Below are 24,451 nucleotides of genomic sequence, written 5' to 3' on the forward strand. Positions count from 1 at the left end.
AAAATATTTTTGCCAAATTATCTTATGTAGGGATTTAGACAGTCACTCGAAAAATATTTTTATCAAATTATCTCAGACAGGGATTTGATTTTGAATAATTGTAAATATTTGTTAAACTCTATAATCAATATTTTTATTAAATGAATTCATCGTAATGCTACTCTAACTACTCATACTTTGACTATTGTCTCTGTTTAGAATGATATCCCGTTGTTTGATGAAATTTTATTAATACAATTGGTAGCTTTTCTTTAAAAAAAAATATTTATTTTAATTATATATATATATTATAATAAATTAATATTTTTATATTTATTTTACTAATATAATAAATTGATTTATTTTATATTAGTTATTTTATATATTAACAATAATATTATAATTTTTTAAATATTAAAATTATAACAATTATTTATTTAATATTATTGTTAAAACCGTTGTTGAGAAAATACTTTTATTTTTAATATAATTTAGCGATAAGACACTAAAATAACAGAATTATTTTTTCCAAACTACCTCTTTCAACAGTACCTAAAAAATATATATATATATATATTTTTTTTTCCTGAAAAAACACTTTTATTAGTCCCAAACACCCCCAATATATGGAGGAAAAAAAAAAATTTTAAGCAACGCCCAAAAGAGGTCGGCTCGTCCAAAACCCAGGGGACAGGCACAGGCGCACAGCAAGGTTTTTTTCATCCCCCTGCCTAAGTCTCTATCAATCGCAAAAGTAGCAGTGTGAATGATCTCCTAATAGAAAACCCTAATTCCAAAGCTAAATACCAACGCCAATTCATCCGCATACAAATGGACGATACAGACGGTGGTCTCAGCTTCGACTTCGAGGGAGGCCTCGAATTAGGCTCCACTAATCCCACTGCCTCCATCCCCGCCATCCCTTCCGATAATCCCGCCGCCGCAGCAGCTGCTGCTGCTGCCGGTAATAACAACTCCGCCGTCCCACCTGCATCTTCTGTGGACCCTTCTGCACCTGGCGCTAACCAGGCGGGGCGGCGGAGCTTCCGGCAGACTGTATGTCGGCATTGGCTCCGCAGCCTCTGTATGAAGGGCGATGCCTGCGGCTTTCTACACCAGTATGACAAATCTCGGATGCCAGTTTGCCGCTTTTTTAGGCTTTATGGAGAGTGCCGAGAGCAGGACTGCGTGTACAAGCACACCAATGAGGATATCAAGGAGTGCAATATGTATGTCTCAACTATTGTATTATCCCTTTTTCCACTAATATGTTCATTATATTTGTTGGATTATGTGTCGGCGATTTCGTTTGTTCTCAGTTCGTGTATGATGCATTTAGGTTTTGTATTGTACTAATGGTCATGTGGATTCTGTGGGGATTGGGGAACTAATTGAGGAGTTTGTGGTGTTTAGTGATTTATGATATGGTAGTTATCTATTTTTATTAGTAAGAGAATTAGCGGTAGTCTCAGATGTGATTAGTGAACAAGACTGAAATCGCCTTGGTGTGATATTCTTATTGTTGCTGCACTAGCTGATTTGGTTATGCTTATTTTCTGAAATCTAGCATTGCCTTTAATGTTCTAAAATTTGGTATGTGATGCCTCATATGAATTCACTACTGATGAACGTCTGAAATGGAGAAATTGCAAAACTCAGCAATGGCTGTAAACTATTGTTTATTAGATACACTTTTTGCTTCTTTATATTCGATAAAGGTTGAAACAATAATGAAATAGTATGCTTTTTCTTTCTAATTCTGATGCAATCCATAAAACAATCAGAGCAATGAACTTTATTCTGGTGTACTTAGACACTTCAATTCTGGAATTTATTAATGGACTGGAAATTTATAGGATATAGGAATTTTGTTTGTGGAGTGCCAGTAGCACTGTCATGCAAATATGAGCTTTTAATGAGTATCACAGCTAAGGATATATTTTATTTGCAGGTACAAGTTAGGGTTTTGTCCAAATGGTCCTGACTGTCGGTACAGGCATGCAAAATTGCCTGGACCTCCACCACCCGTGGAAGAAGTCCTTCAAAAGATTCAGCAATTAAATTCTTACAACTATGGATCCTCAAACAAATTTTTTCAACAAAGGGGTAATGGTTTTCAGCAACACACAGATAAATCTCAGTTTTTACAAGGTCCTAATAGTATCGGTCAAGGTGTAACTGGAAAACCCTCAGCTACAGAGTCTGCTAATGTACAGCAGCAGCAGCAGCAGCAGCAACAACAACAACAACAACAACAACAACAACAACAACATCAGTTGCAACAGCAAGCCCCTCAGGCCCAGACACAAAGTATTCCAAATGGTCAGCCAGTTCAGGCAAACAGAACTGCAACACCTTTGCCTCAAGGACTATCTAGGTGTGTTCAGAGTTCTAAGGTTTTTAATTGGGTTATGTAAATCAGTTTTTGTATTTTGTTTGGATATTGTTATTAAAGCTATAGCCTATAGAAACAAATGGAATGGTTGAGGTGGATTTTTTTTCTTTTTGTATTTAGATTATGATCATCTAATAAAGCCCATTATTACCTCAAATATAAGAGGCAAATGAACCTTTATTATATTGTTTGCCCTCTTTTTCTTCTTTCATTTTGGAATTTGGCATATTTTATGGAATTTGGATGTAAAATGCTGCTTTAAACATCCCCAAAACTGTATTTAGCAATTAATAATGCTTTTTTCACCGAGTCATACTAATGGTGGAGTTAATATCTCTAACTTTAGCCTCAGAGGGCATCAAACATCAATTTATTTCAAAAAAGGATGTTAGACATGGATAATGGCATCATTCCTTAACGTTACCTTTTCACCCAGAGTTGTCCATTGTCCATAAAGGTCTTTTTGTTTGATTGACACAGAGTTCTTGTGCAGTTTTGACTGATTATCTCACTTCATTATATGAACGTGGTCATGGTCTTTTAACCATTTCCAAATCTTAGTTTAACACTGTTCTTTTTGTTGATTTTTTAAATTAGCATCATATGCTTTACAGTGTTCATAGTTCCAGTTATCAGGATATGTCATCTTTATGCATGTATAGAGCATAAAGATTTTTGACGTTTCTTTTTGTTCTTTTAAGCACTATTCCCCCCTCCCCCACCCCATTTAACTTGCAATGTTTTTTTTTCCTAGTCCTCTTCTATTAGTGTATGTATTAAGACATGAGAGTCATTAGATTCAAGTCTGTGCCTCACATGATAATCAGTAGAAAACTAGAAATACCTCACTGCATCTGCAATATAATATTCTTGTGGGTGTAACATGTGATGCACGCCATTGGTGAAAAGTTATGCTGAATGTTTTGGGATAACTTTTTTCTTCTTTATTATTACTTTGTTTTTTCTCAGTCATGTCGTATGTTGAGAGTTATCTAACTCCTTCACATCTCAGTATCTAATACTTACAATGAGATTACTTAAAGAAAATATGCAAACACGTATTGCATTTTCCTTAGTTGAGGTGCATATAACGGATACTGCTTATGGAACTGTTGTTCTATTGTGTTAATACATTTGGTAGCACACAATAGTCAACTGTGCTTGGAGTGATGAGATGTCAAATAGGAAGTCCTGGAAATTATTTTTACTTGCATTTAGAAGCATGTAAATTGGTTCTTGTACACCAATTTGATGAATGCAAGGAACTAAACAATATTGCAAATGCTCATTTGAAGTACAGGGCCTACAGGCTAATTTCCCCAATAAGCCTGATTGCTTACGTTATGTCCATTGAGTTTGGTACTTTTTTGCTTGGTTAAATCTGTCTTTCTTTGTGTATATGTGTACATATACATTCCATTTTGGGCTAGGTGGCAAACCACATTAAGTTAGCCTTTCCTTTACTTATGATTGGATACCATGTTCCTTTTATCAGTTGGTTATAAGTGATTTAATTGTGAACTGCAGGCTACAGACATGTAGAACTGTCGGTTGATGGTATAATTTATAAAGCAGGATGCTTTAAGATATGCTTATGCAATTTTGCAGTAACTAAGGGTGGTAAAATTTATTTCGTTAGTTTTAATCATGTGAACTAGATGAGAGAACTTGAAATTAAATAAGAAATGAAGCATGTGAAGAATCTGATAGGCTTGCAACATTGGACATAATATGATTTGGATGAAGAATATTCAAAATACAAGCTGCTTATACCTGGAATACAATTGATTTGGAAGTACTGAGAGGATATAGTGTTCTGCGTGGAAGAAAATTGTAATGATGCTATTAGTACAATTTAGAGAGCCTGTATTCTTAAGTTCAGGATGTTGCATACCTCACTAATAGTTTATTTTGGAAGTCCAGATTACCTCTGTAATGAGGTTATTTGAGCAAAAATCAATGATAACTAAGAATTTAGAGGATGATCCTTTTGAATATAGTAGGATTTATACACATGGTTTACAGATGATAATGACTGGGAATAGAGTTGGTAGTTATACCATGTGCAAGCTCTAGGAGGAATAGTAGATCATGAACTTGGAATCAAATATCCTTTCCTTTCCTCTATTATCTGTTGCTTCAGAATACTGGTATTTGTTCATTCAAATATTTGGCAATAGAATATTGGCCTTTTTCCAGTGGAGGTTAGAATTTGGCACTTGTGAGTGATTCTTTTTCTGTAGCTTCGTGCAGTGAGTAGGGGTAGTTTGACATTAGGGGATGCTTCTGATGTTTAAAGATCTTGTGGGTCAGATATCACTGGGATGTAGAGATTTAGATTTGATCATTTAGCATTGTGAGCTTTCCGTTTCTCTCATGTATCTCAATTGGAGCTATTTCATTAAGTGTGTGGAATGTGGTTGCATGTGTCCATTGGTGTCCACAAATTGGTTACTTATTGATCTACGTGTTCTCTATCATAGTATTTGCATAACTTGTATACCACTAAGACTTCTGTGCAGCAGTGGGCATAGTTTGGTAAGCATTGTAGTAGGCAAGTTGTTTATTGCTTTATTGTGGAGTTTGAACTTTGAAGGCCTCAGTCTGTGTGGAAAGAGATGGAAGATGTAATCTGATATTGTAGTATGACAGGATCAATGTTGCCTTGTGATTTTACTGGGGGTTGGCTAATCTTTTTATGGTGTAATGTTTGCATCTCAGGCATGAGCAAGGAATGGTTAGATATGTTCTAATGGGAAATGGAGTATCCTGGATATGATGATTCCTTACAAAATTTTATAGTGAATTATAGTCTGATTTGTGTTTCCTGCAAGATTATGAGTGTTAGTACCTGCTTGGTATGTTATCAACTTCTAGCAGTGGTAAAAAAAACATTGAAAATGAAGTTTGTGCTTGTAATGTGTTTTGTGTGTCTGTGGTGGGGTGGATCCCCACTATGTTATGAAGAACATGCTCTTGAGAAACTGTTTTGAGGTAATTTATATGCTGATTGTTGGAATTTTATTTTGCATTACTCAAGTGCATCATTTGCTTTGGAACCCATGGAGGATAGATGGATCAGATCAGGCCCAAGTCCCTAGATGAGCAGTTGGTCTTTTTCTAGGATGATGCATGTTGGGAGCGTTTGAAAAAACATGACTGTTTATCCTGTAATTTAAGATATGCATATTATTTATCTTGTTTTAATTTTTGAAATGTTAACATTTCTCTTCTTTACTTTTTCTGTATGAATAAATCCGTTCATTAGAATGTGCCCAAAGAGGATTAGGGAATCCTTCCTAGTCACAAGTCCTTTCCTGGAGCATACTCGTAATTTCCTTAATTTAATTTTTGAAATGTTAACATTTCTCTTCTTTACTTTTTCTGTATGAATAAATCCGTTCATTAGAATGTGCCCAAAGAGGATTAGGGAATCCTTCCTAGTCACAAGTCCTTTCCTGGAGCATACTCGTAATTTCCTTAATGCTTATGACTCTCACTGAAATTTCATAGTTCACCAGTGAGATTATGGACTAGCTCTTTAGAAACATAGGTATTACGAAAGTATGCTACTGATGCAACTTGAGCTTTCAACTTTGAACTCCTTGCACCCCCAGTGTATTGGATATCAAGACATGCTATACATGGATTTCCTTTGGTTGCTAGGTAGAGCTACTATTTAGCCTTATTCCAATGGCTGTTAATTTACAAGTTCATAATTTTTTTTAAAAAAAACTCATTACAAAGTTTTACATATTTGATGCCTGTTAATCTTCTCAACTACTCATCATGCTGTTTTCAGTTAGTATTGAATTCGCTTTTACTAACAATTTGGTTTACTTATTCACTTTGATATATGTGGAACTTAGGTATTTCATTGTTAAAAGTTGCAACCGTGAAAATTTGGAATTGTCTGTTCAACAAGGAGTTTGGGCAACTCAAAGGAGCAATGAAGCTAAATTGAATGAAGCCTTTGACTCTGCTGAAAATGTGATTTTAATTTTCTCGGTCAATCGAACTCGACATTTCCAGGTACTTTTGGGATCTGATATCCTTCTCTATTTGTGACTCCTTAACTTGCCTGATAAATAGTAAGTTTGCATTAGTTTTGTTGAGTGGCTTCCCCTTAGCTTACTTGGGTTCTAAGCTTCATCAAGTTGATCCAAGCTACGTTTATCTGCTTTGTTGGAGGTACTAAACCTGATTATCATCTATGGGTGGTAGGGATGTGCAAAGATGACATCCAAAATTGGTGCTTCAGCTGTTGGGGGGAATTGGAAATATGCTCATGGAACTGCACACTATGGACGAAATTTCTCAGTCAAATGGTTGAAGGTACCCTTTTCTTGGGGTGTGTTTCCCCTGATGCTTTAACTTTTTTCCTTCTTTCTTTTGGCTAATAAACTTTTAGTTCTAGTTTGAACTTAAGTTTAGAGTTCAGGACTAGGATACTTAGCAACTCTACCACATTGATGGCTTTCCATATTTGATGCTAATTTTATGAGAGGAGACACTCAAATTCTGCAGAAATGAGCTATTGATGTCTCCTATTATAATGCAAAACCAAAAGGTCTAAAATTTCATGTCAATTTGCTAAAGTAGCCAATTGTGCCTTCTCCATAATATTGGTTTTGTGCATTAGATGCTCTTTTTTATGTGAATTGGAAACTCTATCTAGGATAATCATAGAGCTTGTTAAGTAGCTCCATATGTAGATTCTTTTACAGGCAGATTCTTATATAGCCCAGATGTATTCTTCAGCTAATAGCAATTCTCTTTGTCCAGTTATGTGAATTATCATTCCACAAAACTCGGCACTTGAGGAACCCATACAATGAGAACTTACCAGTGAAGGTATTGTATCAGATTTTCAACATCTGCTATATGTTATGATCAACGGTTGTTCTCATGATTTTTGTGTTATTTCTCATTTTGCTTTTCCAATAGTTTGTCCATGCTAAGCTTCTTCATTCCTAATACATAAACCAATAATATTGTCGCTCATATTAAAGTTTTAACTTGGTGATTATATTGCTTTGAAATTGCTAATGGAAAACACCTTCATACAATTATGTGGGTAGAACTGTTTCATCAGATTATTTTAGCTTATCAGAGTTGAGTTTAAAATGGAATTAAGCTTATTTTTTTTGGCTGCATATAGCATCTTGTCCTGGCTCTTCTGATTTAAAGATTGTTCTAGACTTTCATTTATATGGGGCTTCTTTACACTGCACAAGTTCCAGTTGGGTCCTATCACCGACTTGCAAGGTGTTTGGCTCACATGCTCAAAATGGATTCCTTAACTCATTTTAATTAATGAAGTATGCTTCTGTAGCATTGATCATATCTTATGAAAATATTCATGCACGACTAATTTAATTTTGACAATAAACTGTAGAAGAAAACAAATCCTTCACAAATATGGGGATGAGTAGTTGAGGACCTCTGAAGGTTGAAATTTTAGTTTCTTTTTGGCTGTGAGAATTCTTCATGCGAGGTCATGTGGTAATTAGATTGTTAGTTGTTGCAAATTACTAGCTGGAGTATTGTAGTTTTATGGTTGTGCTGTGATGGGCTGAGTTGTAATTTTATTAGTCCCATATTTAGTTTACATAGTATCCTTATTCATAGGTTTCCAAGAATGCAAAAAAAAGGTGATGTTCTTCAATTAATCTTAGAGTTAATGACCAAAAAAAGTCTGTACTTTTGATTTTATTGCAATTATACGCTGTCCTTTTTTTTTGTCAATTAAAATCTGACTTTTTAAAGTTGCTCCAATTGTACACTGCCGTTACTTGTGCCATTAAAACCTAATAGAATTGCCACGTTACTCGCCACGTCAGCAAATTGCACGATAAAATTGATAATAATTAAAAAGTTTAGGGTAGAATTGCAACAAAACATAAAGTACAGTTTTTTTTTTGGCAATTATTTATTTTATTAATATTTTTTTAAGAGATGGAGGAATGGAAATTGAATTTATAATTTCAGATAAATTACATATTTTTATTAGTCACTTAACCAAGTCAGATTAGAAAATCAAATACTTAATCCATATATTATTAATTTTTTTTAAATCCACTCTAAATATTAGTTATAATTTAGAAAAAAAAAAGTGATGGATTAGTATTATACTTGAGAGTTAAAAGATTAATTAAAAAAAACATCCTAAAAATTTATTTTATGATTTATAATATTTTCAAACTGAATCATGTTAAATATTATTTTAAATTATTTTTTAATACTTCATAACTAATATATTTAATAAGGTTATTTTCTTAACGATAGTTTTAAAAGTAATGCTAAATAGTAAGTATATTAGACAGATTAAAAAAAAATCGGTTGATAATGATTTTAATCAAAATAAGATCAAGATAAATTATTATTATTATAAAATTATTGATAAAAATTTTAAAAAATTGAATAATAATAATAGTAATTTTTAAATATATTTAATAGTGAAAAAGAGTAACTTGATAATTTTGTAAGTCTCTAACTATACAAGTAACGATAGAGTGCATTTGGTTAGACATTAAAAAGACAGAATTTAATTGGCAAAAAATAAAAGTATAGGTTGGAATTGTAACAAAAATAAAGTAAATAAAATACAGGTTGTTGACATGGTGTTGATGTGGCAAGCGACGTGGTAATTTCGTTAACAACAAGCACAATTGGAGCAATTTAAAAAGTCAGGTTTTAATTGGCAAAAAAAGTACGGGATGTAATTGCAACAAAATTAAGAGTACAAATTTTTTTTTGCCATTAACTCTAAGATTAATGGAAGAACATCACCTTTTATTTGCATTCTTGGAAACATAAGACTAATAGTACAGGGTACAATTGGAGCAACTCTTAATCTTATTGCTACCATAAAAAAAGATAAGGTTCCTAGTTCTCCAAATTCAATTCTTAAAACTTCTGCATTGTAAAACTTGTGGACGAGTTTTCTTCAACTGGAGAAAATGATACAGAATAGAAAGCATATGTTTATAAATTATTTTCTTTAATCTTCTGTTGCAAAATTAGGAACTTTAGGATTCTATCAATTTGGAAGTTTATATAACTCTAATAAAATCATAGCATACGAATCCTACTACTATTACTAGGATTAGAAATCCAAAATAAGAAAATACTAAATCGTAGGAATCTCAAAACTTAAACTTCCTAAATAAGACACTAGTTCCATAATAATAATAAAATATCTCACCTCATTATTTTCGTTTGTTCCCCTGGTTCTACATCACCAAATTAGTCTGGTATTAGTCCAGATCTTATTTGTATTATGAAGTTCAAGCACTTGAAGGGTTAGGACTAAATTAGAGTATGTAAGTGCCTAAGCTTCTAGGTCTTTCATTTTGTAGTGTAAATAGCCACAATCATGTTTCTGAGGTGTTGATGCAATTCAATATGAAATTTACCTGATTTACCTGGCATTCTTGATAGGATGACTCCTAAGATCCTGCTAATGTGAGAATGGTAGTTTATTTTTGTTTGCTTAAATTTTCCTTTGATAAAGTGACAAAATTGGCAGTCCTTTTTTAAGCCATAATTCCCCAACTCTACAAATTCAGATCTCTTTCATAAGATTCTTTTTAGCTATTCTACATCAATACCAATTTACTGCACGTCTTTAGTTATAATAATTGTTTGTGGGTATATTAGGCTTATTTGGTGCTATAGTTAGAGTCTAGGGGGAAGGACCTATCGCTTTTTAGATTATCGCTGATACTTTGCATGAATGCAGATAAGTAGAGATTGTCAGGAGCTTGAACCCTCGATTGGTGAGCAGTTAGCTTCCTTACTTTATCTCGAGCCTGATAGTGAACTCATGGTATGTTTTTCTTTTCTATCCTTTTCTCTTTTTCTCCTTACCTCTTTTTAATCTAGGTAACTAATGGAGAGAAAATGAAGAGAAGATTATAAAGTAGACGAGTGCATGTTTTGGGGAGCAATTCTTAGAAGCTTTTTGTTCTGATTTTAGTTCTGGGCTAATTGTGGTGGTGAACTTTGCCATTTTGGTCAATATGTGTTCTTTTACTATCAATTATATCCCCAACTTCTGCATATCATTTGAATTGTAACAACCCTTAGGATTTCATGCATATCTAATTTAATATTGTAAAGCAATAAATTGTGATTAAAAAGAAATGAAAACAGAATCGATAGCATCTACCTAGTAAAAACTGACACTAAGAATGGTGCAACAGTTTAAAATTCCTTTAATTGGGGTATACATGTCCAGCAATTGCATGCTTTTAATTGCTTTTCTGAATGTTAGAACTTGAAATCAGTAATTTATCTCAATTTATACACAATCCCTAACCCAAATCTGTTAACTCTACGTATCGAGATTGGTTTATATAAGATTTTTATTTTGCAATCCTAAGTGAAATTTCATATTCATGCATATCCTTGGGATGGCCACAATTGAATCTAACCTCTCAACATTGAGGATATAATTGACAATTAAAAAATAGTCACAGTTGTGAATTTGACCGAAGTTTTATTTATTTATTGGTATGAGACTTCCAGTTTTTAATGATACAAGAGATTTTATTCAATCCAGAAATAATTGCAATGACGATAGTATTTCACTTTTGAGAATGGTAGTAATATGCCTTTATTACCTTTTGAGGAGTTTAACAATATGCTGTCCTCCTTGATAATTGCACTGCCCAGTCTCCTAGACAGCGAAATTTCTTTTCCATAGAAATTTGAAAGTCTAGTCAGTCCAAAGCTCTGTACTTGATAATCACATCGCTGTACGTCTTGTTTCTCAACCTTCAGTCAATCCAAAAAATGTTTTTGGCTCTTCAATTTCCAGTCGGCCTCCCCAAGAGGCCCAAACCACTTCCCATCTTCTCCAGTCTCCATTGAAACCCCGCGAGCACCTTAAGCAAGAAAAACACAAAATACTTTGGCTTGAAACTCCTGCCAACAATAATCTTCTCTGGAAATTTGGGCATCCCTGAGCTCCCCTGCAGCCTCCGAAATTTTAGGCAGCATGAGCTTCCATAAAGAATGATGTTGATTGTTGCCTCCCATTTCAATTCCTCCTTGCCTTCAACTATTATCATGCAACAATTGTTGACATGGTTACTCTTATTTTTTCTTAGCTTGGACGTTTCCTGTTGTGCTTTTTTCCCCGCTTCTAGACTGTGATAATGGCAACCTTTTGTTTTGTGGATTGGTTGTAATTGATGTTCAGATGTTTTCTTTTGTGCTCTTTTTTTTTTCAAATTGTGTTGATGTCAATTTTTTGTTTTGTGGATGAGATCATTATTATGGGTTGTAATTGAGGTTTGAGAATGGAGGTTGATTAAACATTAAGAGAGAAGGGAAAATTTTATGTTCTTTCTGGGTTTAGTACTAGGGAATGAAGAATGGGAATTTGGGAGGACAACTGATTCATTGGAGCAAACTGATAAATTTTGGTTTGGTTTGGTCCAATTAACATAATATAATTTGGTCGTTTGGTTTTGATTTTTAATAAAATCACATTTTCAATTTGGAACCAATTGATCGTTTGCACAACCTTAATTGTTTGAATTTAATAGGGATAACTATGAGTTTGGTATTTTTGCGTACCTGACCCAGTCAAACCCTGTTGGGATAGATGTGGCATGGGTTTGAGTTTATATATTAATACTTATGGCAGATTCCGGTTGGGTTCAAGTTTTATGTGTATAACATTTATTTTCTAAGCTTGTTTACATAAATAATAAATAAATAACTATATATATATATAATAACTTGTTTCTTATATATATTTAAAATTAGAATTTAAATATTTTACAGAAGTATTAAGTTTTGAAATTAAATTATTGATATTTTAAAATTAAACTATTGATGAAACTATATGTTTATATGGATTATTAATTAAAGTATAAATGAGTTGGGTATTTTTCGGGTAATGGCAATCGGGTTTGTGGCTGGTTTAGGTAATTTAGAATGTATTTTAATTGGGTCTGAGGACGGTTGGGTAGGGCGGATTTCATGGGTTGCTATCCATTCCTTCCTATCCTATGCTCTGTTCTCAAGATTTTAAGGAATTTTTTAGCATTATTATTTCTTTCCACTAAATGTTGTTCATGCTATGAGCATCTCAAATCAGGTGACAGGTTTCTCTGTTATTTTACCAATATTTATTGCTAATTTATTATTTATTGTGGTGTCCAGTGTTGTGTCTGGGTGTCTCCTGCCTATCTATTACCACTGACTTTAAGATTGACTCTCTCATTGCTCATGGAAAGCTGTGAAAATGCAAGATTTTTTATTTCAAAAGTTTAATAGTCATATTTGATTTTGGCTAGAACTGGTTCCTGTTTATATTGATATAATAGGCTACTTCAATAATGGTGGTATTGCCTGACTCAATTTTGCATGGTACCGTATAGATTGAAGCCTTGCATCTATGCACTTCATTAAGAGATAAATAAATCTGATTGCTGGTTATTTATCTCCTTGGTTACAGGCAATCTCAGTTGCAGCAGAAGCAAAACGAGAAGAGGAAAAAGCCAAGGGAGTTAATCCAGATAATGGTGGAGAGAATCCAGACATTGTTCCATTTGAGGACAATGAAGAGGAGGAAGAGGAGGAAAGTGAAGAGGAGGAAGAGAGTTTTGGTCAGGCTCTTGGGGCAGCAGGTCAAGGGCAAGGGCGAGGGAGAGGCAGGGGAATCATGTGGCCTCACATGCCACTGGCCCGTGGTGCTAGACCCATCCCTGGGATGCGTGGTTTTCCCCCAATGATGATGGGTGCTGATGGCTTTTCTTATGGACCAGTAGCGCCTGATGGTTTTGGAATGCCTGATCTTTTTGGTGTGGCACCCCGTGGATTTACACCATTTGGTCCAAGGTTCTCTGGTGATTTTACAGGTCCTGCATCTGGCATGATGTTTCCTGGGAGGCCCTCCCAACCTGGGGCGGTTTTTCCAAGCGGTGGATTTGGCATGATGATGGGTCCAGGACGTGCTCCTTTTGTTGGGGCAATGGGACCCACTGCCGCAAATCAACTTCGAGGTAGTCGACCTGGTGGTATGCCATTTCCACCACTCCATGCACCATCTACTCAAAACAGCAACAGACCTGTTAAGAGAGATCAGAGGATAGCAGGTAATGATCGGAATGACAGGTACAGTGCAGGTTCAGAGCAAGGAAGGGGTACAGCTGGGGGGCCTGACGATGATGGACAATACCAGCAGGAAGGAATAAAGGGTGCCCATGAAGATCAATTTGGCGCAGGAAACAGGTTCAGAAATGACGAGAGTGAAAGCGAGGATGAGGCACCAAGGCGATCAAGGCACGGGGAAGGGAAAAAGAAGCAACGTGGCTCAGAAGGAGACGTAACTCCAGGCTCTGATCACTAACACCACTACTGACTGAGCTTAAGAATAGTGGAGTATAGCTAATTCGTAAGGCCAAGTTATAGGCACATTCAGTCATTATGCTTTAATGTGAATCCAATTAAACTTTTTACTCCCCACACCCGAGTTGCGTTTCTTATTTGAAAATCGTGGGCGATGAAGAAGGCAATGGCTGTTGGACTTCTTCATTTGTCACTTTTCTTCTCAATGATTTTGTTGAAGTTAACATGAGAGCCAAATTTGTGTATATTTTGTATGTTGAAATGAATGGAATGTTGGTGATTAGTGCAAATAATGTTTTTGGTGGTAATTCTTATTTAACTTGTAATTAAAACTCAACTATTTAATTTCTAATATTTAACTTTCTTAAAGTTAAAAATTTGAATACCGTTGGTTTTATTGTTTTCAGTGGTCAAATAAATCAGAAAAGCTTTAAATGATTATATTACCCTAGTGAGGCGCTGTTCTCACTTTCTCCTACCTCTCTTTCTTTTTCTTCTCGTCTTCTCTTCTTTTATCTCCCTCATTGCAGCCGCACCTCTAGCCAGTAGTACTTTTTCTTTTTGTTTGTTTCTTGTCTCTTTTCTCTTCCTCTTCTTCTCATCTCTCATTCTCTTCTATTCTTACCCTCAATGAGGGGCAATAACTCTTTTTATTTCTCTGCAATTTCGATTAATTTATTTATATGTTCTGTTGTTTTATTGTATAATTTCAAAAAATCATAGTTTGCTTTCATATTTATTTTAGATGAATGTTATTTTATTACTTTTAATTTTATACTTTCATAGATTATTTTTTTAATAAATTAATTTAGATGGTTTTTTTATACTTGTACTACTACTCTTCAACTTTCAGTGATGCTTTGTTTATTTTGAAGTTATAGCTGGTATTGCTTGGTTTAATTTGTTTTCAATTAATTTATTTAGTTAGATTAAATGGTTAATAAAAATAATATAATATGTGAATCTATCAATAAAAGAATGGACTCTACATCTACATGAACACATGCAAATAAATTTTTGAAAACCATACAAATGATTTTTAATGGGGAGTTCATAAAAACAAGCAACGCAATGCTGAAGGTTTAAAAAATGTACGTACTTCCTAAATACTCATAAGCTATAAAGATTTAGATTCAAAGTTTGTGACTAAAAAAGAGTGCAAAAGTTAGTTATGAATATGAACAAAAAAATGTCTGATTTAAAAATGTTGAAATATTAAGAATAAGTAAAAATTGAAGATACAATGCCAGAATTTGATGTGGAAATTGCATTAGAAAGCTCAATGGGTAACAGCACAATATTTTAACAAAGCAACAAAAGTAAATGGCCTAAACATAATTCAAGAAGATAGAACTCGACAATACTAAGCCCACAATATCAAGTCCAACAAGGAAGGAAAAACCACCCAACAATAAGAACAAACACAAGGATGAAAAAGACTATAATTGCATAATCTATAATTTAAAGGGCTATTAATGCAGATTTTAAGAGGTATCGTCCATGACAATTTCAATCTCATTAAATCATAGAGCAGCCTCTTCAATGGAGTCAATAAATTTTAATATCGACGTTTAATATCTGCCGATAAACATCCTTTCCAACGGCTAAAAAAAATTTTGCGCAACTTATCACAAAATCAACAACTAAAAAAGTTAAAAAAAGACTCAACCAAAACTAAACAAAAACTGTACAGACTCGTCAACAAACTTCTCTGCACAAAGACAGACAGAGGAGCCAACCGCTGAGACATTCTCTGACTTCTCAAGTGAAATCTCCCAACTTCCTCTCTCTCTCTCTCTCTTTTTTTTTTTTTTTTTATCTAATCTAATAACTTGTATTCTTTAAGAATTTGACACTTGCTACCCAAAATAGAGGCTAAGCTTTTTTTTTTTTTTTTTTTTTTTTTTTTTTTTTTTTTCTTTTTATATCTTTTAATTGTGATATTATTAAATTATTTTTTAGTTAGTTGCCATTTCAAATATTAACTATTTAAAAAATTTTAATAGTTATTCATGATTTTTAAGTATTAGTAATTGAATTTTTAATCTTTTCAACTCAATACTCTTTTGAAAATAAATTTTGTGTCAAACCCTGTATAATAGTTCAGCTTTTTCAAAACCAGTAAAACGTCAAAAGCCGAGGCAAAGGCTATTAATCTTCATCTTCCTTCAAAATAGAAACGAGTGAATTGGGCTCATCACTTCTATTTCAAGTGAAAATTGAAAATTAAGGTTGATACTGAAATCGGATTTAGGACCGGAACTGGACAATGGCCGGCCGGGCTGCTCGCCTATCATCTGCTTGAGCTTCACCAGATGTACAGAACTAAACCATCTTCTCCTGCTTGTTCTTCTCAATTCCCCTTTCAAATTTCGATCTTTATCGTCTAAAGCCCTAAAAATTTTCACCAGTTCAGCATTGCTGTTCCATTATTGCCTCAATTAATGAAATTGTTGTTTGATAAATCCTCTACCAAGTAGGGGAACCGCCGCCTGGCTATATGTTGGGTGGGTTGTATGGAGACCTTCCTCCTCCATCGTCGGCGGAGGAGGATAAATCCACTACCAAGTCCTCTACGATGTGGTCGGGCAGCACCTTGATGGCGCCGCCGACCCTCCGTAAACCATCCACAGCCTTGGCGACGCCAAAGATCATTGTAAAGTCCCAAAACAAGACGAAATTACAAAATTCTGCATCCAAAACCATAACGTTCCCAGCAGGAACGACGTTTCCCTCGGTGCTTTCGGAGGAGCCTGGGCCACCGGCGCTTGTGGGGCTTACTTCTGTGGTAATCGAGGAGTATGACCCAGCAAGGCCGAACGATTATGAAGAGTATAGGAGAGAGAAGAAGAGGAAAGCATTGGAGGCCGAGAGAATGAGGGAACTTGAGAGGAGGAGGCATGAGGAAGAGGAGAGGGAAAGAGAGAGGGACAGCAATATTTCTGGAGAAGAGGCTTGGAGGAGGCGCGCGGTGATGAGCAGTGCTGTCCCAAGGTCGCCATCACCCTCAAGTAATGGTGATGGATTTACTATTGGAAAGTCAGAAACTGGTGGGTTGGGGGTTGGTGCGGGTGGACAAATGACTGCTGCACAGAGGATGATGGCAAAGATGGGTTGGAAGGAGGGACCAGGGCTTGGGAAAAAGGAGCAGGGGATTACAACACCATTGATGGCGAAGAATATTGATCGTAGAGCTGGAGTGATCGTGAATGCCAGTGAGAGAAGGCCAGAGAAAAAAGTGAAGAGTGTGAATTTCAATGGCCCACCTACTCGAGTTTTGATGCTCAGGAACATGGTATGTGCCTATGTTCAGTTTTATTTGGTGTACAGGTGTTTGAAAATCAACTTTTCTAAATTGTGGGGAATTAGGATTTCAGTAAAAAGTAGTTATTCTGAATATTGTTTTCTTTTATTTGTGAATATGCAAGTAGCATGGATGTTGTAATGAAATTATAATGAAAAGAAACTAATTGAAACATGTTAAATTCTCACATTTGTTTGATAGGAGTAATATACCCCTTGTAGTGCCTTGGATGCTCCTCCCTTGAGCTAGATTTTAGATTTGACTTAGGCCTAGCCCTTTTTTTAAAGAAAACATAGTAATAGTTTTTGCAGTTTCTGCTTTCTTGCACCCTGTTAATATGTTTCATATTTGTGTCAATTTTGTTCTTTAGTAAGCATCAAAGCATATTTGATAATGGAATCAGCAGTTTTTATTCTTGCTGTAGTTTTAAGTAGTTCACTGATATCAAACATAGTGTCCATCTGGGAAGTAAACTTAGGGATTTGCCCAGCTTCCTTTGCTGTGTCCATGTTGAGACCTAAGTAGTCAGGTAATTCAATAAAGTGCATAATGGTTATCATTTTTTTTGGGTAATGGTTGGATGGTATGGCATAAGAGTGTGATACCATAAGTTCAACTATTTATGTGAATTGGTAATTCGATAAGTGATGATATTGTTGCTGCTGTGTTCATTCAGGTCAGGTGTAGCGTCCACCTGGTAGAGTAAACATTAGGGCATTGCCTAGGTTATACTTTTTGCATTTGTCTCAAGTATTAAGTAGGTTGTTGATACTTGAAAGGCGCATGGTGGTTATTGTCAGCTGTTTTTTTTAGAGAGCTGTAATGCAAGTGTTATATACACTCAGCTATTTATATGAGCAGGTCAGTAGGTATTGATCCTTGCGATAATCTTAGAATTAAAGTCTGGTGTTGCTATCAACTGACTTCTTGTTCTTGGTAGGCCATATATTGCCTATGTCAAGGCTTAAGTAGGTGACCTATTTGAAGCATTCATTATAATTTTTAATGTTTCATTATCTAGACAAGAGATCAGTTTCCATTGAAAACAGTTTTTCCTTTTTAACATAAAATAATTTCTAAATGCTTGCAGGGACTTATGTCATTGTTTAAGAGAAGAATATGATTGAGGATTGATTGAATAAGTGGCTAGCTTTTGATCTCACTTATTTATGACAAATTGGTTGTATGCATTTGAGAGTAAGCATGATGATGGTCCAGTTCTAGGTCGGGCCAGGTTCAGAACCTGCAGTTTTGGGTCAAGTAGTGCTAAACTTTATGCATGATTAGCAAGTTGGTTTCTCTTTGGTGTCAGAACCTGCAGTTTTGGGTCAAGTAGTGCTAAACTTTATGCATGATTAGCAAGTTGGTTTCTCTTTGGTGTCTTGATTGTTTTTGCAGTCATAACAATAAATCTGTTATGACCTATTATCTGCCCCCCATTTACCAATTTATTTTTACAACGACCACTGAGGTAGATTTTTCAATGTAATTTGCATTTTCTTACACTTTCTTGGTCTTTCTTTTGTTTCTTTGAGAAATACCATTGCATGATAAGTTTATTGAAATCAAATGCTGTTTCTGTGCTTGATGTTTGATGAAGAAATGAGAGTTCTTTCTGTGGCAGGTAGGTCCTGGTGAGGTAGATGATGAGCTAGAAGAGGTGGTTGGATCTGAGTGTGCAAAGTACGGAACCGTGACTAGGGTTCTCATTTTCGAGATAACAGAGTCAAACTTCCCGAGTGAAGAAGCAGTAAGAATTTTTGTACAGTTTGAGAGATCAGAAGAAACAACAAAAGCTTTGGTCGATCTTGATGGTCGGTACTTCGGAGGTAATGTGGTTCGTGCAACTTTCTATGATGAGGAAGGTTCAGCAAGAACGAATTGGCTCCCATGCCCGGTGAACTCCCAGGTTTTTGACATATGCTTGTTTCAATAGTTTGCTAAGTTCCCTTAACTCCACACTTATTAAGCTGTGTTGTCAGAGCTGCTAACGAAATTAACCATTAATTCATGAGTGGACGATCATATACACGAGAATAATTTGTCCATTTTCTGCTCATAAATGATGTGTTCATGGTGGATTATCAAGTTAAAGATATGATAGTGTCCTTCCCTCAGATTGGCAGTGAAGTTTTAAGTTGTGGCTGCCGTCATTTTTTTCGAAAAAAAAAAAAACAATTGGCTTCAAAATGTTCATAGCTCTAATTATCAACTCATTGATTGGATGCATTAAATTTTTTCCCTAATACAATTGGCTTTGAAATGTTCGCCGCTCTCTTACGCCCTGGTATTTAACAGTTCGTGAATTGTGATAACTTGGGATGTTTATACATTTGGTTTCTTTTATCCTAGCTTTGTATAATCCAATTAATTCAGCATTTAATGGAAAAAAAGTTTCAATCTCAAATCTGAATCACTAAATTTAGATGAATTATGGATAATTTCATGTGTATAGGCGCCAAAACAATAGGTTAATAGCACAAAAGACAAATTTATGTATCAAGGGATTAATATATTTCGTGTCATTATTTATTATATTGTATATTTGTTTTAAAAAATAACTAGACAAATTAATATGTGGTGTATTATATCTATGAATGATTCAACATAACTAATGGATAATGGATTTTAGCTATTCACCGGGATTGTAAAATATTAAATTCAGTCAAAAGTTAATTGTATAAAAAAAATGTAGTTTAGTAAAAAATTTTAAAAATATATTCTAAAATTTGATTATTTTAGTAGATTATATTCATTTCGATTCATTATCGGTTAACAATTTTTAAAAAATTTGCTTATCAATTATGGGTTCAATTATTTTTAATTTAATATTTCAACTAATCGAAATAACTATATTTTATTGATTAATATACTTAATTATAATTTCTTAATATTTTAAAAATGAATAAAATTTTGATTAGTTATAATTTTAATTTGATTATACAAAAATATTATAAGTAATTTGAGAAAAATAAACTATAATTGAAATGAAAACTTTTTGAAGTGTTATCATTCGTTTATAATTTATAAATGATAAATACAATTTAAAATTTAAATCTCAACATGAATACAAAATTAATAATAAAAGGTTGAGCGCTAAGAGGGAAGTAATATTCAATATACTTCATAATAATAATCCCTTTCTCTTTTAAGAAAATGGCCTTAATTTTGGTGTCAATAAATATATGCAGAAGAATGTAAATATGTTTTGCAAATATTCTTTAATATGAAAGAAAAACATAAATATATAAGTAATTGAAATTAAGAAAACATAAAACATTGGTGTTTATAAATGCGTGATTTTGGTCAGGTGAGGGCGAATTCGTAATTTAAAAATTATCCAAACTCTAGTTGTTACGATGCAGAGGTGATCCCACGGGCGTGTTCTGGTTAGATGCCCTCGCTTCTTGCATGTACGTCCCCTGCTGCTGCTGCAGCTGACTTTGACCGGCCACCTTCATTCCACCTCCGGCCACCATGGTAGACGGGTGGTTGAGCCCACTACTTGTGAGTCCTCTGTACATGTAGAATGCAAGAGGGATATCAACGTCAGTACCACCAAAGCCATCACTGCAAATATGAGTAGAGGAGGTTGAGGTGGCGGTGGTAGTGGGCTCTCCAACGTTATTGTTGTTACTGCTACTCCCAGTCAATATCATGGCGTGATCAACCCGGCGAGGGGATGCGGTGGTTGAGCACTCTCCTCCCGCTCCAGCTCCTCCTCCTCCGCCCACAAAGACAGTGCTACTGGTGGTGGGTGTGGCGGTGGTGCTTGTAGTGGTATTATGTGGAAATGGAATCGTACCACAAGTTGGGCAGCGGTTCAGAAGCTTAGACAACAAAACATAAACATAAGAAAAAAGATAATTAACCACTACCCAGTAGTCGACATTAATGTCTGCCCTTAAATCCTCAAGCTTAGCAGAACATATTGAAAGGGTACTTAACTACGTACCTTGTAACGGTAGGTGGTGCCATCAGGCTCAACAACCCAGCCAGCCTCTTTGGCGAGCTCACGGAGGACTTCATTGATATCAGAGCGAGGAGAGAGGTGGTAGCCACCATGTCTGCGAAGGCCATGGAAGATCTTGGTGGTGATTGCCCTCCTTTGCCTCTCTCTGAGCTTTGTTTTCTCCTTCTCACTCTCACTCCTTGTTGATGAACCCCCCACCATTTTTGTTCTCTCTTTTGGGTTCTTGTAAGTGGGCATAGTACTGGTTTGTTTATATATGTTTTTTGCATGATAAAGAAAGGAGGGCAATTGCATGAGAGAGAGACAGAGAGAGGAGAGAACGCGTGACTCCAGGGGTTTTAGCAAGGACAGGAATGGATCACAGGAAGAAAAAAGGAAGCTAGATGAGTAGAATCAGATGACACTCTGTACGTTTATGGCTCAGAAGTGGACTGACTATGACATGCACCAACTTCTATCACTCTCTCTGTATATGCTTTTCAGAGATTAATTTCTTGAAGAAATTTTTATAACAATCCCATTGGAGAATTCTTTTCTTTCGTTCTTTCAAGAACAAGCCAATTGGCAACTCTAGAAAAACTTTTCGTCCCCAATTAATGCATTTAGCAATATAAAATTAACTTAGACCAATCGGCTAATGAATTTATTAGACTAAACTTTCATAAAAATTATTTCAGGTAAAAACTAGAGAAGGTTGCTTGTTTTTCTTGGAATGTGCAAGAAAACGTACCCTTTTCTGTGTGCGGTGAAGAGATTACTTGCTTTTCCTTTGGGAACCAGTCTCTGGATTTACCAAGCACCAGCTAACACAGAAGATACTCGATCAGCAACTGCTAACCATACATTACACTTTCTTCTCATGCTGATTCTGGTTAATTATGTTCTAATTAGCTTGTAACAACACCCGACTCATAAAAAATGAGCTGATAGCAGATAACGTTATGACAGCAAAAATTGTAGATAATAATGGCAAAATTGCATCATAAACATTTGCCTGCTGTATTTTATGGGCTTTGACAATAATCAACCATATTTTGGTGTCATTTCCGTCTCCAGTTTGGGACAGATAGTAGAAGGCCTCATGTTCCCTAGATATCAAAAATCTTCTTCTAAGAACAGGTTTGATTAGTAATGACAAGCACATTACAATGCATCAGAATCTCACGAATGTATACATGCCTGATCCCACTTGGGCACCAAAAGTTTTGTAGAATGGCATTGCAAAGTGCCTCAAATTCAGAGCACAAAGCAGAAGAAACTGAAATAAAGTCACTCAAATTATCAAGTTGTACAAACTTTAAGGCCACTTCGTGTGAATTTGAGCCCGCAATGAAAATTTCCCCAACAAAATTGATCACTTCTACCAGTAGGTTGAATAAGTGGAAGTTGTAAGGCGATGACTGAACAGGAATCACTGTAGGACCGTCCATTAAAAAATGAAACGAGATAGATGCACACAAGGGCAATTTATATACACACAAATACACAAAAGAAAATAAGGGTAAATGCCACACAGCAATCCCTCCATTTCCATAATTTACAGCGGGTATTAGTTCTTTTTTTTTTTCTGTGGGAAATGCAGGGTCTAATTCTCAATTTCCATAATTGTATGTAACAAATAAAACCATAATCAGGCAAATGGCAGTGCATCTCATGCATACTGACTAAACATTTTTATATCCTCGTGAATAATAATAAGGATACGAGACATCACACTTTTCAATCTAGTGTATTCTCCTGAAATTTTCCATCACTAAGCGTGCCCATCAACAAATATATGTGGAAACACTGAATGCTATTGAGTTTGAGGCATTTCAAGGTCAGGTCTTCTATCGAGTACTTCTTGTGTGGATTCATCCGGAAATGCATCTGGGTATGTAGCCAAAATTTTAGTCTTCATGCTCCTAAAAAGAAATTCAAAGGAAAAGGAGGAGGATCATGCTCCAAATGGCAACAAATTCAAGACTCAAAGAGGAAGTTAAATAGGACATAACTCGAACACAAAATCAGAAAAAAAAGAAAGGCAAAAAAATAAAACTAAGCGCATAAGAACATCTGATAGAAGAAGTGAAAACACCATTTGCTACTTCATCTAAATCTTGTCCTTTGTCACATTATGTGGTGTTACAGGATTTCTATCCTAGGTCACAATTTTGGTTACCTAGAAGAAAGATTTCTAGTGTGCTCCCATAGAATGAGAGAAAGTGAGAAAGCTATGAATATAAATTCTTCGATTTCATATTTGCTGGACTCAAACGTGCAATCAAAATGATGCTATTTTCATGAACAGACTCACTTGAATCAGCCATTTCTGAGATTCTTAAATTACTCTTCAGATATTTTTAACTAACTGATGCTGCAAATAGAACAAGAATTTAGAATTTTTTTTACATCCAACATGTCTCTTTCTGTTTTTACTGTGAGTGCACCACCCTTCAATTATTCCATCTCTATTTTCTTTCAGTTCTGGCGCTGCAGCAGCTCCAGTAATGCGCACCAAGGTTGCCACCAACTCTCCATTTTCAATACCCATTCAAATCGATTGCATAAATCTCTAATCTTGGCTATTAAATTAGAAAATTTTGAACTGCCAATTAAATACATAACCAGTTGTTGCTAGAAATCACAAATTCCATACAGGAATTTGGAGAGTGAGCCAACTAATAACATCATTCATTAGACAACAGCAACTACAATAATAATTGACCAAAACCAAGAGCAGAACCTAAAATACCTTAGCTTCTGAAATATGTAATCTAGATCAGACTTCATAGACCTCAAGAGACGAGTATTTCTCGAAAAATCACCAGAAACCTCAGCGAAACAATGCTCAGAATACTGGTTAAAATGAGACAAGACAGCGTTACTATCCTGCAACCTTCCCAATCTGCCAATTAAGCACCAAAGATTATAAAAAACACAACACAATCGCAGAAACCACAGTAATTCAATATAAATCTAACTACAGAGTCTGTAGAACCATCTGAATTGAAAGCCTAGATTGAAACCAGTAAAATGCAGCGAAAAAAAAAATAGAGAAGCGAAGATATATATTGGTGTACATGAGGTGCTGCAATTGCTTGAGGGAATCCAAATCATCCTCATTGATTAGGGTTTTGAACTCTGCTGATGCCTCCTTCGAAGCTTCTCTTGTCGACTCCTTCTCCGATTGCTCCATCGCGACTCTGCACACTGATAGACAGCCAGAAATAGAGAAGAGGAGAGGTAGACGACATGTAGCGTGAACAGAATGCAAGCCTATGGGCCTGGTTCCGGGCCTTTTGAGCCTCCAAATAAAACGATTACTTTTAACCCAACAAAAAATAGTCCTTGTGACGAGCCGGTTTCAGTTGCAACCATTGAGTTAGTTGGCTTCACAATTCAAACCAATAGATTATAATACATCATTTATATAATAAAAAAATATTAAAGT

General features: G+C 35.2%; 2 protein-coding genes and 1 pseudogene across 6 annotated transcripts; 2 read left to right on the plus strand and 1 right to left on the minus strand.

Moving 5' to 3' along the window:
- The first annotated feature begins 580 nt into the window (after window positions 1-580).
- On the plus strand, window positions 581-14,031 carry LOC110599674 (30-kDa cleavage and polyadenylation specificity factor 30). Of its 4 annotated transcripts, XM_021736199.2 has the most exons (7): window positions 581-1,208; window positions 1,931-2,356; window positions 6,244-6,406; window positions 6,599-6,709; window positions 7,160-7,228; window positions 10,119-10,205; window positions 12,849-14,031. In XM_021736199.2, exons 1-7 carry the CDS (start codon window positions 811-813, stop codon window positions 13,740-13,742), a joined length of 2,148 nt encoding a protein of 715 aa, XP_021591891.1. In that variant the 5' UTR covers window positions 581-810; the 3' UTR covers window positions 13,743-14,031. The 4 variants fall into 4 exon arrangements, with proteins under 4 accessions (XP_021591891.1, XP_043806271.1, XP_043806270.1 ...); XM_043950336.1 differs by lacking the exon at window positions 10,119-10,205; XM_043950335.1 differs by lacking the exon at window positions 7,160-7,228.
- Window positions 14,032-15,802: 1,771 nt separating this feature from the next.
- On the plus strand, window positions 15,803-19,323 carry LOC110630965 (annotated as a pseudogene).
- A 926-nt stretch (window positions 19,324-20,249) lies between these two features.
- Window positions 20,250-24,241, minus strand: LOC110599994 (kxDL motif-containing protein 1). 2 transcript variants are annotated; one of them, XM_043950568.1, is made up of 3 exons: window positions 23,753-23,905; window positions 21,001-22,887; window positions 20,250-20,875 (listed from the first exon to the last, which is right to left on the minus strand). In XM_043950568.1, the coding sequence occupies exons 2-3, from the start codon at window positions 21,310-21,312 to the stop codon at window positions 20,393-20,395; spliced, it is 795 nt and encodes a 264-aa protein (XP_043806503.1). In that variant the 5' UTR covers window positions 21,313-22,887; window positions 23,753-23,905; the 3' UTR covers window positions 20,250-20,392. The 2 variants fall into 2 exon arrangements, with proteins under 2 accessions (XP_043806503.1, XP_021592344.1); XM_021736652.2 differs by lacking the exon at window positions 20,250-20,875 and adding an exon at window positions 24,081-24,241 and having other exon boundaries at window positions 22,470-22,922.
- Between the last annotated feature and the right edge of the window lie 210 nt (window positions 24,242-24,451).

This window comes from Manihot esculenta, chromosome 14, assembly GCF_001659605.2.
Source record: "Manihot esculenta cultivar AM560-2 chromosome 14, M.esculenta_v8, whole genome shotgun sequence".
NCBI lineage: Eukaryota > Viridiplantae > Streptophyta > Magnoliopsida > Malpighiales > Euphorbiaceae > Manihot > Manihot esculenta.

Coding starts and splice junctions, on each gene's coding strand:
- LOC110599674 (XM_021736199.2), top strand. CDS start 811: ATGGACGATACAGACGGTGGTCTCAGCTTCGACTTCGAGGGAGGCCTC. Junction 6,407..6,598: donor ATCGAACTCGACATTTCCAG/GTACTTTTGGGA, acceptor TATGGGTGGTAG/GGATGTGCAAAGATGACATC. Junction 7,229..10,118: donor ATGAGAACTTACCAGTGAAG/GTATTGTATCAG, acceptor GCATGAATGCAG/ATAAGTAGAGATTGTCAGGA.
- LOC110599994 (XM_043950568.1), bottom strand. CDS start 21,312: ATGCAATTGCCCTCCTTTCTTTATCATGCAAAAAACATATATAAACAA. Junction 20,876..21,000: donor GCACCACCTACCGTTACAAG/GTACGTAGTTAA, acceptor TTGTTGTCTAAG/CTTCTGAACCGCTGCCCAAC.